The sequence below is a fragment of the Entelurus aequoreus genome, linkage group LG18, assembly GCF_033978785.1.
Source record: "Entelurus aequoreus isolate RoL-2023_Sb linkage group LG18, RoL_Eaeq_v1.1, whole genome shotgun sequence".
In the NCBI taxonomy this organism is placed as follows: Eukaryota; Metazoa; Chordata; class Actinopteri; order Syngnathiformes; family Syngnathidae; genus Entelurus; species Entelurus aequoreus.
Window position 1 is genome coordinate 11,508,106 of NC_084748.1, and position 16,854 is coordinate 11,524,959.

Consider the following 16,854-nt stretch of genomic DNA (forward strand, 5'->3'; position numbering starts at 1 on the left):
AATAGGAAAAATGGAAAAAGGGGAAAAGAACAAGGACACAAAACGGGGGAAACCTGTCTGCACAAGGAAACGGGGGGAGGAAAAGATGCTAATTGCTGTAATTATAATCACCCACTCAAGAGTCCAGAAGCATGGCGCCGTAATTACGAGTTGTTGAGTACACAGTCAGCAGTTTAAGTGAGGTTTTGTTTCTACATTTAACACGGAAAATACACGTTTTTATTTGGAGAAAAACTGTTGAAAATTGTTGTTGGAAAAAAAAAAAAAAAAAGACAACGCAACCATGGAATAAATCATTAAACCGTTAAACTGCTGTGTGTTTATTTGATCAGGCGCCACAACAACCACCTTGTATCAAATACAATTCAAAATCAATCAGAGAAAATGAGAAAAAATAATTCTAGAGTGAGTTTACCAGCATCTTGGATATGAAGTTTACTTCCTTAACCAGTAGACATAAAACCTCTTTAGATTTTTTTTGTAGTTGTTGTTCTCAATTATTGTGGAAATCAATAGCATAAAGTCCACTTGGGGTTCTGGTAAAAAATCATGGCAAAAATATTTCCCAATCATCAAAAACTGATTTATTGGTGCTTGTTCTATATCAAAAAGTCCCAAGCATGTGTGTGTGTGTGTGTGTGTGTGTGTGTGTGTGTGTGTGTGTGTCTAGCCTGGACTCAGGTTCTGGATGGTCTCTCTGCACTCCTGGTAGTGGGAGTGAAAGGCTCGAGCTAAACTGAGGAGCGGCGCCTCGCTGTTCTCCATCTCCTTCTGCAAGAGATCAAACATGCAGCAAGGACATTGAAAGACACAACATTAGGTACAGTTGCAAACAGGGGTGTCCCCGATCTGATATTGATATCGGATGTCGGTAGGATATCAGCAAAAAAACCAAGTATGGGATTATATCAGCTTGCATCTACAAAACCCAAAACCAGTGAAGTTGGCACATTGTGTAAATAGTAAATAAAAACAGAATACAATGATTTGCAAATTATTTTCAACTTATATTCAATTGAATAGACTGCAAAGACAAGATATTTAATGTTGGCACTGGAAAACTCATTTGGAATTTGATGCCTGCACCATGTTTCAAAAAAGCTGGCACAAGTGGCAAAAAAAGACTTGAGAAAGATGAGGAATGCTCATCAAACACTTATTTGGAACATCCCACAGGTGAACAGGCTAATTGGGAACAGGTGGGTGCCATGATTGGGTATTGTGGTAGAATTTCTGACCTTTGACCTATATTTCACGTCTGTCAAGAATGTATGCTCATTTAATTCCTGTTCTATTCTGTGTCCCCGGGTGTGGGACAAAAGTGAATATTAAGTCATGCCAACCTGTCTACAGAATGTTTTGATTGTTTAAGTATGATTAAGGAATCCAAGGATGTTGCAAAAACAAATGACGCACGAGATAAAACTGTGACGCACGAAGACCCAGATAAAGATGGAGAGGAAACCAGGACTGAGAGAGATTTTGGCTGGTGTGTGTCTTGTGTGCTCCGGAGTACCTTGTGTCTGCTTGCACGGACAACTCAATTCAACCTGCACTTCTGATAATGGGTAAATAAATTTGTTGTACTAAACTACTTTTGTTGCCTGCTTAAGCTTCGTACAATCCACCACAGTATAAAAGCAGCTTCCATGAAATGCTCAGTCATTCACTAACAAGGATGGGGGCGAGGGTCACCACTTTGTCAACAAATGCGTGAGCAAATTGTCCAACAGTTTATGAACAACATTTCTCAACCAGCTATTGCAAGGAATTTAGGGATTTCACCATCTATGGTCCATAATATCATCAAAAAGTTCAGAGAATCTGGAGAAATCACTGCACATAAGCGTGTGAAGCCTGTGACTTTCGATCCCTTTGGCTGAATGCATCAAAAAGCGACCTCAGTGTGTCAAGGATATCACCACATGGGCTTAGGAACACTTCAGAAAACCACTGTCAGTAACCACAGTTCATCGCTACATCTGTTAATTGCAAGTTAAAACTACTATGCAAAGCGAAAGCTGTTTATCAACAACACCCAGAAACGCCGCCGGCTGATGCAAAGTGTAAAAGTGTTCTGTGGTCTGACGAGTCCACATTTCAAATTGTTTTTGGAAACTGTGGACGTCGTGTCCTACGAACCAAAGAGGAGAAGAACCATTCAGACTGTTATAGGCGCAAAGTTGAAAAGCCAGCATCTGTGAAGGTATGAGGGTCTATTAGTGCCCAAGACATGGGTAACTTACACATCTGTGAAGGCACCATTAATGCTGAAATTTACATACAGGTTTTGGAGCAACATATGTTGCCATCCAAGCAACGTCTTTTTCATGGACGCCCCTGCTTATTTCAGCAAGACATTGCCAAGCCACATTCTGCACGTGTTACAACAGCGTGGCTTCATAGTAAAAGAGTGCGGGTACTAGACTGGCCTGCCTGTAGTCCAGACCTGTCTCCCATTGAAAATGTCTGGCGCATTATGAAGCCTAAAATACCACAACGGAGACCCCCGGACTGTTGAACAACTTAAGCTGTTCATCAAGCAAGAATGGGAAATAATTCCACATGAAAAGCTTCAAAAATTGGTCTCCTCAGTTCCCAAACGTTTACTGAGTGTTGTTAAAAGGAAAGGCCATGTAACACAGTGGTAAAAATGCCCCTGTGCCAACTTTTTTGCAATTTGTTGCTGCCATTAAATTCTAAGTTAATGATTATTTGCAAAAGAAAATTAAGTTTCTCAGTTCGAACATGAAATATCTTGTCTTTGCAGTCTATTCAATTAAATATAAGTTGAACAGGATTTGCAAATCATTGTATTCTGTTTATATTTACCATTTACACAACGTGCCAACATCACTGGTTTTGGGTTTTGTAGTTTCAGTGGACTCTACAGGTGAAAGAAGGGAAGCACTCACAGCAGATGTTTCGTGGTACTCCAAACCTTGGCTCCGGGCCCACTCCTGCGCCGCAGACGTTGTCACCTCCCTCCTGGCAGCCAGGTCAGACTTGTTGCCCACAAGCACACCTGACACAAAGGAAATTATTCAAAAAAACTATTATCTCCCAGTCATTAGCTCCCCTAGTGGTGAAGTTGGGGCATACGACAACAGATAGTGTTTAAGGTCAAAAAGGTAGAACCATTTAGACCAGGCCTGGGCAATTATTTTGACTCAGAGGCCAAATTTAGAGAAAAAAAATCAGATTTTTAGGAACACTAATAAAAAACCTCACAATAATGTCTGATTGAATGCTAAAAACGTTATGACAGACTGCCTTTTAAAATGTACGGAGCCCCTAAAGGGACATGGGGGAAATATATTTTTTTATCATTTTTATTTTTTATTTTTAGACATGTATCTCATGCGCACAAGAAACTTTTTATAAAGTTATAAAAAAATAAAAATACAAAAATTATAATTATTTTTATTTTAATTTTTTTTAGACGTGTATCTCGTGCGCACAAGAAACTTTTTATAAAGGTTTAAAAAAAATAAAAATGTTTTTTTTTTTTAGACATGTATCTCGTGCGCAAGAGAAACGAGAAACTTTTTATAAAGTTATAAATAAAATAAAAAAATATTTATTTATTTTTTTATACATGTATCTCGTGTGCACAAGAAACTTTTTATAAATTTATAAAAAAAATAAAAATACAAAAATTATAAAAAAAATTATTTTAATTTTTTTTAGACGTGTATCTCGTGCGCACAAGAAACTTTTTATAAAGGTTTAAAAAAAATAAAAACGTTTTTTTTTTTTTAGACATGTATCTCGTGCGCAAGAGAAACGAGAAACTTTTTATAAAGTTATAAATAAAATTTAAAAAAATATATATTTTTTTTATACATGTATCTCGTGTGCACAAGAAACTTTTTATAAAGTTATAAAAAAATAAAATATAAAATTATAATTTTTTTTATTTTTATTTTTTTTAGACATGTATCTTGTGCACACGAGAAACAAGAAACTTTTTGTAAAGTTATAAAAAAAATTAAAAAATATATATATATATATTTTTTTTTTTAGACATGTATCTCGTGCGCACGAGAAACAAGAAACTTTTTGTAAAGTTATAAAAAAAATATATTTTATTTTTTATTTTTTATTTTTAGACATGTATCTCGTGCGCACGACATACATGTCTAAAAAAAAATTATTATTTTTTTATAACTTTACAAAAAGTTTCTTGTTTCTCATGCGCACAAGATACATGTCTAAAAAATTTTTTAAAAATTTTAAAAATTATAACAATTTTTTTTTACCCCAAAACGATTTGGCACTACCTGATAAATGTGCCGTGTTCACGCATGTTTACATAGAGACTCTTATTTTGAAAGCCTTCCCTTTGAAAGTGTCACATGACGTATTAGCCAGTGTTATAGTTGTTTCTTATACAAGTACACATTTCGTATATTTACGGTGCCTGTGATGGTGCAGTGGATGCGTTTACCTGGAACACGGAGGCCTTGGCAGTGGGCCCGGACTCGCTCCATCCAGGGGCCGCAGCTGTCAAAGGAGCGCTGGCTGGTCAGGTCAAACACCAGGCACAGCAGCGAGGGTTTGCCCCACTGGATAGACCAGGTGATGAAAGGCGTCATGTTTTGGTTATTTGTGTTTCAAAACCAACACGGGTCACCTCACCATTTTCTCACAGGCTTCCACTAATGCTTCCTTGCCCGCAGAGTCGACGATGTAGAGCTCCTGGAGAAGATGGAGAGTATACGGCAGTGTAATCTTTTTTTTTTTTCACCAAGTAGCTACCGCCTCAGAAAAAGCTTGGCTCTCCATGTACCACCATAATGACTAACATTAAAATACAGTAGCGTGGTAGGCCAAAGTATTCATTAAAAACAAGGCAGAAGTCTTACTTAAAACCCCAGCAGGCACAAGACGTTGATACAACGTTGATTACATGTACATGTCCTTTAAAACTGACTTTGAAACAACGTTGCAAAATAGTTGTATTTGTAAATTGAGACAACGTTTACAAATATGATTGGGAAATGACCAAATTCCAATGGTCAAATCAACGTCAGAACTCGACATTGATTAAACGTCGTCAAAGAGCATGTTGTTTCAACGTTATGTTTGACTTGCTCAACGTCAGGACCTAATTCAACAAGTTCTAAACGTTGTTGTAATGTCTTGTGCCTGCTGGGATACGTATATTTAATATGTTGGACATTAACGCTGTGTTTGAAAATATGACAACAAAACACTGTCCTTTAATCAAGTGATTCTTTGGCGTATGACGAAATGGTGACCGCGTACCCCTAGCGGTACATGTACCACAGTTTGAGAATCCCTGGTTTAGAGCTAAATTAGGGCCAAAGGTTTTGTATTTAAAGAAATATTTTTTTGTTAAGTACATAACTCCAAGTGTGTTCATTCATAGTTTTGATGCCTTCAGTGACAATCTACAATTTAGTCATGAAAATAAAGAAAATGCATTAAACGAGAAGGTGTGTCCAAACTTTTGACCTGTCAAGTACACATTTCTATACTTTGCATAGAAAAAAGCTTGTTGTGAAAAATGAGTTGGAATTTCACAAGAAAACGCCAGTTAAAATTGTACAAGAAAAACGGAACATTTGTGCAATATTATGACAAAACTTGGAATTGTACTCAATATCAGTCGCAATTTAAAAAGAAAAAGCTTAAAACTTTGGCAACTCTATGAAAAGAATTGTAATTTTACTCGACAAAAGTCACAATTTTATAAGAAAACTTTTAACATTTTGGCAACATTACAATAATAATCGGAATTTTACTTGGCAAAATTATGACAAAAGTCATAATTTTACTCAAAAAATGTCACTATTTTACAAGATCAACAAAAAAATTGACAATATTGTGATAAAAGTCAGAATTTTATATGACAAAAGTCACCATTTTGCATTAAAAAGTAATAATTTAACATAAAAAAGTAGTAATTTTACAAGAAAATATTGCAATATTACAGAAACAGAAAGAATATGAGAAATTGTTCCCAATTTTATAAGAAAAAAGTCGACACACTGTGAGAAAAATACTGCTTTTAGTTAATTTTTTAATTTTTTGTTTGTAATTGGTATTTTAATCTTCATTATTTACTTCAAGTAAATAATATACATATTTTAGTTTTAATTAATTTTGGTCAATGGGGGCGGATTTCAATTCCTTACAAAGCACGTGTTATTTCATATGTTGACCAGAGAGGGAGCACTTCAAGTTTTTACACACACTTGTTATTTCATATGTTGACCAGAGGGGGAGCACTTTTAAAACCGACACACAGTCAATTTGAAAAATCCCTCCTTTTTGGGACCACCCTCATTTTGATAGATTTCACCACCAGGGGGTGCTAATGAGACATTCTCTATTAGATCTAAAAAACTGTTTTGTCTTTCATAGGAAACTCTATATTATGCAAAAGCATTACAGTAAATATGCAATAATTAAATTAAATCTGTTCAGTGTTTTGAAAATTATTTTCTACAAAGTCTAACTGATATCTGTTCCAAAAAGGACCCACTTTATTTTGTTGCAGTGTACGCAGTGCCATTTTTAACTACTGCGTTTGATCGTGGGGCGGTATGGCTCGGTTGCCAGCAACTTGAGGGTTCCAGGTTCGATCCCCGCTTCCGCCATCCTAGTCACTGCCGTTGTGTCCTTGGGCAAGACACTTTACCCACCTGCTCCCAGTGTCACCCACACTGGTTTAAATGTAACTTGGAGATTGGGTTTCACTATGTAAAGCGCTTTGAGTCACTAGAGAAAAGCGCTATATAAATATAATTCACTTCACAAATAAAAGCAGAACTTGTTTTGGTTATTCAGTGGTTTCTTTGAAACAGGGGTGTCAAACTCATTTTCATTGAGGGCTACTTTCAGAGGGCCGCTTTTTAAAAATTAATTCACATTATGCATGCGGGTAATAACCTGTGATTAATCATGATTAATCAGAATGCATATGCATTTGATTATTAGATTTGTTCATGTATAACTTGCTTTAAAATCATAAATAAATATGACAAGCAGATATTTAACTATTTGTTTTTATCTCACAAAAATTGTTTTGCAATACAGTATATAATAATATAATTGGCATGATCAGATAATATTAAAGTTTAAAATATGCATTTTTTTTCTGTCAAAATTGAAAGAACGAATGCATTTAGTAAAAAAAAAAAAGGATTTTATCTAAACCCATTTTTCAAGGCTTTCGCAGGCCACATAGAATGATGTGGCGGGCCAGAACTGGCCCCCGGGCCTTGAGTGTGACACCTGTGTTTTAAAAAGTATGGGGGGAAAAAACGGGCAAAATCGTGAATATAATTGTGGAGGGGGCGTGGCCTGCGGGCCTGGCGCGGAACGGGGTGTGCCAGGACCGGCCTCGAAGACAGCGACAGGTGCGTAGATGGCCCAGGTGGGCCTTGTTATCTAATCACCTGTCGCCTTTATTAGCAGCAGCCGGAATGAGACACGCGGTCGGAGTTAGAGTGGGAGCCAGAGAGAGAGAGAGACACGAACTCAGAAAAATAAATTTTGCTGGAAAGCAAAAGGCTTGCACTCTTTAATGAAAATAAAACAGTGTTGTACCCTGAAAGCCGGGCTCTCCTGGCAGTGTGTGGTGGTCCGAGGAACCCACCAGAGGGCAACCTCTACAATACTTTTTTGTGAAAAAATCAGAGATTCTATTTTCAGGCCTAATCGCCCAGGCCGAGGTCACTTTTACGTCATAGCGGACCTTTTAAAAAGCTTGATATTAGCAACCAGCTAGTCTGCTAAACATGGCGTTCGCATGGTGGTGGTCATTCAACATGGCAGCGGGTGACGCTTGCTCTACAAAACAATGAGCACGCACGGACACACACACACACACACACACACACACACACACACACACACACACACACACACACACACACAAACTCACCACGCTGTCGTTGCTCTCAGGGATGTTGACACTTTTGATGAGCAGCTCCACACCCGTTGTCTGCCAAACAAAAACACAGGTGTGGTGTTAATTAAAAGTCTGTCTGGCTGCACGATGAGCAGTAAACACTTCTTTCCTGGCTGTCAGTGCCTCTGAATAGAGACTTCACAGGCTGGCCATCACACTTGGAAGTAAACAACACGGGGGAGTAAAGTTGCAGTATTAGCCTTGTACTGCCTCTCATTCATAGAGTTATAACACACACACATATTCTTGTATTTGTTACCTTCTTGAGACCTCTGAAAAATGCCTCCCTCTTTCGGACCACCCTTTCTAGATGCATAAAGATTTGTATTTAAAACATTAACAATGTATACTTTGCACGGAAAAAAGCTTGTTGTGAAAAATGAGTTGGAATTTCACAGGGAAACGCAAGTCAAAAATTTTTACAAGAAAGACCGAACATTTGTGCAATATTATGATAAAAGTTGGAATTTTACTCAATATCAGTCGCAATTTTACAAGAAAATAATTAAAATGTTGGCAATCTTATGAAAATAATCTTCATTTTAATTTGACAAAAGTCACAATTTTATAAGAAAACTTTAACATTTTGGCAATATTATAATAATAATTGGAATTTTACTTGGCAAAATTATGACAAAAGTCATAATTTTACTCAAAAAATGTCACTATTTTACAAGAACAACAAAATAATTGGCAATATTGTGATAAAAGTCCGAATTTTATATGACAAATGTCGCCATTGTGCATTAAAAAGTAATAATTTAACATAAAAAAAGTAAGAATTTTACAACATTGCAATATTACAGAAACAGAAAGAATATGAGAAATTGTTCCCAATTTTATAAGAAAAAAGTCGACACATTGTGAGAAAAAGTTAATTTATTTTTGGGGGAATTTTTTGTTTGTAATTGGTTTTTAATCTTCATTATTTACTTCTAGTAAATAATATACATATTTTATTTGTAATTCGTTTTGGCAAAGGGGGCGGATTTCAATTTCTTACAAAACACTTGTTATTTCATATGTTGACCAGAGGGGGGAGCACTTCAAGTTTTTACACACACTTGTTATTTCATATGTTGACCAGAGGGGGAGCACTTTTAAAACCGACACACAGTCAATTTCAAAAATCCCTTCTTTTTGGGACCATTCTCATTTTGATAGATTTCACCACCAGGGGTCCTAATGAGACATTTTCTATTAGATGCAATGGTTTTCGGTATTAGGACCATGATTTATGTCCTAACTTGTTCACACCTCCTCATATGGAAGCTACTTTTCCTTGTAGATGTCTCAAGAATGGTAGAAACACACGCACACGCACACACATTATTGTATTTGATACCTTCTTGAGACCTCCGAAAAATGCCTCCCTCTTTAGTACCACCCTTTCTAGATATATAAAGATTTGTATTAACAACATTAATAATATATATGTTGCATAGAAAAAAGCTTGTTGTGAAAAATGAGTTGAAATTTCACAAGAAAACGTACGTCAAAATTTTACAAGAAAAACTTAACATTTGTGCAATATTAGATGGATAGATAGTACTTTATTGATTCCTTCAGGAGAGTTCCCTCAGGAAAATTTTTTAAAAAAAATTATTTATTTAAATATTATGATAAAAGTTGGAATTTTACAAAAATAAAGCTTAAAATTTTGGCAATTTTATGAAAAGAGTCGTAATTTTGCTCAACAAAAGTCACAATTTTATAAGAAAACTTTAACATTTTGGCAATATTATAATAATAATCGGTATTTTACTCAAAAAATTCACTATTTTACAAGAACAACAAAAAAATTGGTAATATTGTGATAATAGTCAGAATTTTATATGACAAATGTCACCATTTTGCTAAAAAGTAATAATTTTTGTCAGAATAATTGTATCTAAGTTATCACAAAACTTTGTGTTGCCATGAGTTCCGGGCGAGAGGACAAAAGCTGTCTTTGATTTTACCAAGCAGAAGGCTTGTAAAACTCCACTGTGTAGGATGGGAAGAGACATGAAGGCGTCAGTTTCTTTGATCTATTGTAATCCACAGGAAGATTTTGTCTTGACCCGAGATCTACAAAGTGGAGAGGAAGCAGGACCTGACGCAAGCTCCAGGCATCTTTTCTTTAAACTGTTTTATGACCTAGGGCAACGGCTGTTTACGACCCCCTGTCCCCTTAGAAACAGCTGTTGCCATGTAAAATAAAAGAGGAGGCGTGCAACCTTTCGTCAGAGCGTGGGACGACACTGTGCAAGGGTACAGGTCTACGCGTTTCTCCTCATTGAGCCAAATTGAATCCTGTCTCTGTTTAATTCCTTGCTTCTTGTCTGTTTAATAGATGTCATCAGTGTTTGAACCTGACAATTTTACATTTAAAAAAGTAATAATTTTACGAGAACATATTGCAATATCACAGAAACGGAAAGAATATGAGAAATTGTTCCCAATTTTATAAGAAAAAAGTCGACACATTGTGAGAAAAAGACTGCTTTTAGTTCATTTATTTTTGGGGGCATTTTTTGTTTGGAATTGGTTTTTAATCTTCATTATCTACTTCAAGTAGATCAATATCAGTCGCAATTTTACCAGAAAAATCTTAAAATTTTGGCAATTTTATGAAAAGAATCGTAATTTTACTCGACAAAAGTCACAATTTTATCAGAAAACTTTAATATTTTGGCAATATTATAATAATAATCGGAAAAAGTCATAATTTTACTCAACAAAATTGGCAATATTGCGAAAAAAGTCAGAATTTTATATGACAAATGTCGCCATTTTGCATTAAAAAGTAATAATTTAACATTGAAAAAAAGTAATAATTTTACAAGAAAATATTGCAATATTACAGAAACAGAAAGAATATGAGAAATTGTTCCCAATTTTATAAGAAAAAAGTCGACACATTGTGAGAAAAAGACTGCTTTGAGTTAATTTATTTTGGGGGGAATTTTTGGTTTGTAATTGGTTTTTAATCTTCATTATTTACTTCAAGTAAATAATATACATATTTTATTTTTAATTAATTTTGGCCAAAGGGGGCGTTACAAGAAAAACTGAACATTTGCGCAATATTATGATAAAAGTTGGAATTTTACTCAATATCAGTCGCAATTTTACAAGAAAAATCTTAAAATTTGGGCAATTTTATGAAAAGAATCGTAAATTTACTCGACAAAAGTCACAATTTTATAAGAAAACTTTAATATTTTGGCAATATTATAATAATAATCGGAAAAAGTCATAATTTTACTCAACAAAATTGCCAATATTGCGATAAAAGTCAGAATTGTATATGACAAATGTCGCTATTTTGCATTAAAAAGTAATAATTTAACATTGAAAAAAAGTAATAATTTTACAAGAAAATATTGCAATATTACAGAAACAGAAAGAATATGAGAAATTGTTCCCAATTTTATAAGAAAAAAGTCGACACATTGTGAGAAAAAGACTGCTTTGAGTTAATTTATTTTGGGGGGAATTTTTGGTTTGTAATTGGTTTTTAATCTTCATTATTTACTTCAAGTAAATAATATACATATTTTATTTTTAATTAATTTTGGCCAAAGGGGGCGTTACAAGAAAAACTGAACATTTGCGCAATATTATGATAAAAGTTGGAATTTTACTCAATATCAGTCGCAATTTTACAAGAAAAATCTTAAAATTTGGGCAATTTTATGAAAAGAATCGTAAATTTACTCGACAAAAGTCACAATTTTATAAGAAAACTTTAATATTTTGGCAATATTATAATAATAATCGGAAAAAGTCATAATTTTACTCAACAAAATTGGCAATATTGCGATAAAAGTCAGAATTGTATATGACAAATGTCGCTATTTTGCATTAAAAAGTAATAATTTAACATTAAAAAAAATTAATAATTTTACAAGAAAATATTGCAATATTACAGAAACAGAAAGAATATGAGAAATTGTTCCCAATTTTATAAGAAAAAAGTCGACACATTGTGAGAAAAAGACTGCTTTGAGTTAATTTATTTTGGGGGGAATTTTTGGTTTGTAATTGGTTTTTAATCTTCATTATTTACTTCAAGTAAATAATATACATATTTTATTTTTAATTAATTTTGGCCAAAGGGGGCGTTACAAGAAAAACTGAACATTTGCGCAATATTATGATAAAAGTTGGAATTTTACTCAATATCAGTCGCAATTTTACAAGAAAAATCTTAAAATTTGGGCAATTTTATGAAAAGAATCGTAATTTTACTCGACAAAAGTCACAATTTTATAAGAAAACTTTAATATTTTGGCAATATTATAATAATAATCGGAAAAAGTCATAATTTTACTCAACAAAATTGGCAATATTGCGATAAAAGTCAGAATTGTATATGACAAATGTCGCTATTTTGCATTAAAAAGTAATAATTTAACATAAAAAAAGTAAACATTTTACAAGAAAATACTGCAATATTACAGAAACAGAAAGAGTATGAGAAATTGTTCCCAATTTTGTAAGAAAAAAGTCGACACATTGTGAGAAAAAGACTGCTTTTAGTTACATTATGTTTGGGGGCATTTTTTTTTGTAATTGGTTTTTAATCTTCATTATTTACTTCAAGTAAATAATATACATATTTTAATTTAAATTAATTTTGGCCAAAGGGGGCGGATTTCAGTTTCTTACAAAACACTTATTACATATGTTGACCAGAGGGGGGAGCACTTCAAGTTTTTACACACACTTGTTATTTCATATGTTGACCAGAGGGGGAGCACTTTTAAAACCAACACACAGTCAATTTGAAAAATCCCTCCTTTTTGGGACCAACCTCATTTTGATAGATTTCACCACCAGGGGGTGCTAATGAGACATTCTCTATTAGATGCAATGGTTTTCCGTATTGGGACCATGATTTATGTCCTAACTTGTTCACACCTCCTTATATGGAAGCTACTTTTCCTTGTTGATGTCCTAAGAAGGGTAGAAACACACGCACACGCACACACACACACACACACACACACACACACAGAAAGACTGTGTGTATGTCAGTGCCGCAGTGGTGCTCTAATGAGCTTCTGTGATGCGCCCCAATGTCAACGAGGGCCCATTAGCAACAAATAAGCTGGAATATTGCTAACGGGCCGTCTGACATTTTCCAAAAGGAGGATGTGCGCGGAATGGCCGCCGGCCCGCGCTGGCCTTTTGCCACCAAAAGTTGAGGAAGACTGGGGTAGGCTTAATGAAGCCTTCGTCACCTTCGCAGATGGAAGAACACTCGGTTTCTCTGCAAAGATGCATTGTGATGAAACATGGCCGCCGCCAAGACCATTACATTGTCAGTCGATTATGAATAATTACTACACTTAATTACTAGGCCAGTCTAGTGCCCGCACTCTTTTACTATGACCACGCTGTTGTAGCACGTGGCTTGGCATTGTCTTGCTGAAATAAGCAGGGGCGTCCATGATAATGTTGTTTGGATGGCAACATATGTTGCTCCAATGCCTGTATGTATCTTTCAGCATTAATGGTGCCTTCACAGATGTGTAAGTTACCCATGCCTTGGGCACTAATACACCCCCATACCATCACAGATGCTGGCTTTTCAACTTATAAATGATAAATGGGTTATACTTGTATAGCGCTTTTCTACCTTCAAGGTACTCAAAGCACTTTGACAGTATTTCCACATTCATCCATTCACACACACATTCAAACACTGATGGCGGGAGCTGCCATGCAAGGCGCTAACCAGCAGCCATCAGGAGCAAGGGTGAAGTGTCTTGCCCAAGGACAACTTTGCGCCTATAACAATCCAGATGTTTTTTTTCCTCTTTGTTCCGGAGGACACGACGTCCAGTTTCCAAAAACAATTTGAAATGTGGACTCGTCAGACCACAGAACACTTTTATACTTTGCATCAGTCCATCTTAGATGAGCTCGGGCCCAGCGAAGCCGGCGGCGTCTCTGGGTGTTGTTGATAAATGGCTTTCACTTTGCATAGTATAGTTTTAACTTGCACTTACAGATGTAGCGATGAACTGTAGTTACTGACAATGGTTTTCTGAAGTGTTCCTGACCCCATGTGGTGATATCCTTTACACACCGATGTCTCTTTTTGATGCAGTACAGCCTGAGGGATCGAAGTTCCGTAATAGCCTCACTAACGTGCATAGTTTTCTCCAGAATCTCTGAACCCTTTGATGACATTTCGAACCGTACATGGTGAAATCCCTAAATTCCTTGCAATAGCTGGTTGAGAAATGTTGTTCTTAAACTGTTGGACAATTTGCTCACGCATTTGTTGACAAAGTGGTGACCCTCGCCCCATCCTTGTTTGTGAATGACTGAGCATTTCATGGAAGCTGCTTTTATACCCAATCATGGCACCCACCTGTTCCCAATTAGCCTGTTCAACTGTGGGATGTTCCAAATACGTTTTTAATGAGCATTGCTCAACTTTCTCAGTCGTTTTTGCCACTTGTGCCAGCTTTTTTGAAACATGTTGCAGGCATCAAATTCCAAATGAGCTAATATTTGCAAAAAATAGCTTCTCAGTTCGAACGTTAAGTATCTTGTCTTTGCAGTCTATTCAATTAAATATAAGTTGAAAAGGATTTGCAAATCATTGTATTCTGTTTTTATTTACCATTTACACAACGTGCCAACTTCACTGGTTTTGGGGTTTGTAATATATAATTATTTTTTAAATACAATTCCAATTCCGGCCCGGCAACATTCCAAATAGCATTTAACAGAGTAATTAAGAGGACAGACAAACATGACACAAAAAAAATCCAAAGTCGCCAAAGAAAAATTAATAATATCAACAACAGCATCAATATTAATAAGAAATCCAAGAAAAATCCCTCAATTACATTGTCATCACAGCCATTTATAAAAAATATATATATTAATGATTAATAATTCCTAACTTGCATAAATTAATGTACTACAGTCAGGCCCCAAACGAACAAAGATTGATAAACGAGACAGCATAATTGTATTTTTTTTAATGTATTGGCCTTTATTTTGGTTTTGCATGTAGTCTTTTTCTAACTATACTGTACTGTAGCTCAATTTGGCAGATTTTGACCTACATTAGATTAGCTCCAGTGTGTTTAATAAACAAAGAGCGGAACAATATCAAAGAATGGTTTCTTTTTGTCTGTATGACAAGAGTTCGGACAGCCCCTTCATGTATTTCATAACACGAGTAGTCATATAAAGTCGGACCTCCATCCGGCCCCACCAGGTGAGACCTTTGTTGTTATTGTGCGTGCATGCGTTTCCCCTTAGCGTGTGTGTAAACAAGTTAAGTACCTGTTCTAGTGGCGTTCCAGGATCCCGCTGTATTAATTATCGACCTTCCTGTCACCGCAGTGCCCCCAACGGAGCTGACTCAGCAAGACTTTAATGCACACACACACACAAACACACACACACACAGGCACAGCTTTCAAAGGGGCAGAAAATTGCCAATCAATTCCCAGAATCCATCCGGAAAGTTCCAATGGGCTGCTCAGCAATATGAAATGTGGGAGTTTTGAAAGTTCAACCTTCTATTGTTATTCAATGTATTTATTGTACTAATTATTGGAGGGTAATTCCTACAAACTGTGCCCTACGTGCAAGTTAATTCCCAAACTCTATGTGTCCTATAACCCAGTGTTTTTCAACCTGTTTTGAGCCAAGGCACTTTTTTTTTCATTAAAAAAAAATACGGAGGCACACCACCAGCAGAAAAGGTTAAAAAATGAAACTCCACCAGGTTGTCGTGCCTAATTTTGAGTTTGTTGTTGTTTCCTGTGTGTAGTGCTTTAGTTCATGTCTTGCGCAAATAATATGCCACATATACACACCCCACCACCCCCAACCCAACACCCTCGACGCAAATCCCATAGGGCAGATGAATGGATGGTCAGCGCCTGAGAGCTGCGGCCCACCATCATGACCCCGCACTCCCTTCCCTCTGTTGCTAGATATCTCGAGATGTACGTTGTAATATGTATATGTGCTTTGCTATGGAGGTTTTTTCCCACTCCAGACTGGGCACCCTTAGGAGCCCAGTCTAGATTGTATTTTTTTACTCATCCTTCCCCACCGTTTTACCTTTTTCCCATCTTTAACGGGGCGCCTTGTGGCGACCCATCAGCGTTCCTGTTCTGTAACTCTGTACACTGTTTGTTTGTCTAATCTTGAACGGTTTGTGCTGAAAACAAAGTTTTGTTGTACTTGTGCAATGACAATAAAGACCTATCTTTCTATCTATCTATTTATTTTGGTGACCCTTCCTGTTTTGTTGGTGTTCTCCCGTAGCAGCTTCACGCCTTCCTTTTGAGTGCTATTGCCCCGCACCTGCTTTGTTTTAGCAATCAAGAATATTTAAGTTGTTTTTATCCTTTTTTGTGGGGACATTGTTGATTGTCATTGTATGTTCGGGATGTACATTGTGGACGCCGTCTTCTCCACAGTAAGTTTTTGCTGTCGTCCAGCATTCTGTTTTGTCGACTTTGTAGCCAGTTCAGTTTTACTTTTGTTTTACATAGCCATCCCTATGCTTCAGTGGCTTTTCCTAGCGGGACTTGCCTTTTGTTAATTTTGGTTTGAGCGTAACATACCTTTTACCTGCACGCTGTCTCCCGTTTTGCTCTGCATATTGGATCACAACAAACCATACTTGCCAACCTTGAGACCTCCGATATCGATGTTGCGGAGGTGTGTGGTGTGTGTGTGTGTGGGGGGGGGGGGGGGGGGGGGGCGCGTGGTTAAGGGCGTGGTTAAGAGGAGAGTATATTTACTCTACTCTCTAAAAGCCGTAGATGTTATGACGTCATTGGGCAGGCAAGCTGTTATATTGTGGAAAGCGGACGTGAGAACAGGCTGTCCCCACTCATGTCCGCATTGAGCTGGAGGGGGCGTGCCTCCAGCTC

General features: G+C 36.3%; 1 protein-coding gene across 2 annotated transcripts in view; it reads right to left on the reverse strand.

Annotated features, from left to right (window-relative positions):
• Positions 1-238: 238 nt before the first annotated feature.
• LOC133633506 (intraflagellar transport protein 27 homolog) overlaps positions 239-16,854 on the reverse strand; it is a 20,540-nt gene continuing 3,924 nt past the window's right edge. The window contains exons 3-7 of one of the 2 annotated variants that reach the window (XM_062026048.1): positions 7,919-7,978; positions 4,642-4,701; positions 4,451-4,568; positions 2,916-3,025; positions 239-771 (exon numbers count right to left, since the gene is read on the reverse strand). In XM_062026048.1, the coding sequence (XP_061882032.1) occupies positions 667-771; positions 2,916-3,025; positions 4,451-4,568; positions 4,642-4,701; positions 7,919-7,978 (453 nt within the window). In that variant the 3' untranslated portion in view covers positions 239-666. The remainder of the gene's footprint in view (positions 772-2,915; positions 3,026-4,450; positions 4,569-4,641; positions 4,702-7,918; positions 7,979-16,854) is intronic. The other variant, XM_062026047.1, reaches the window with a different exon arrangement.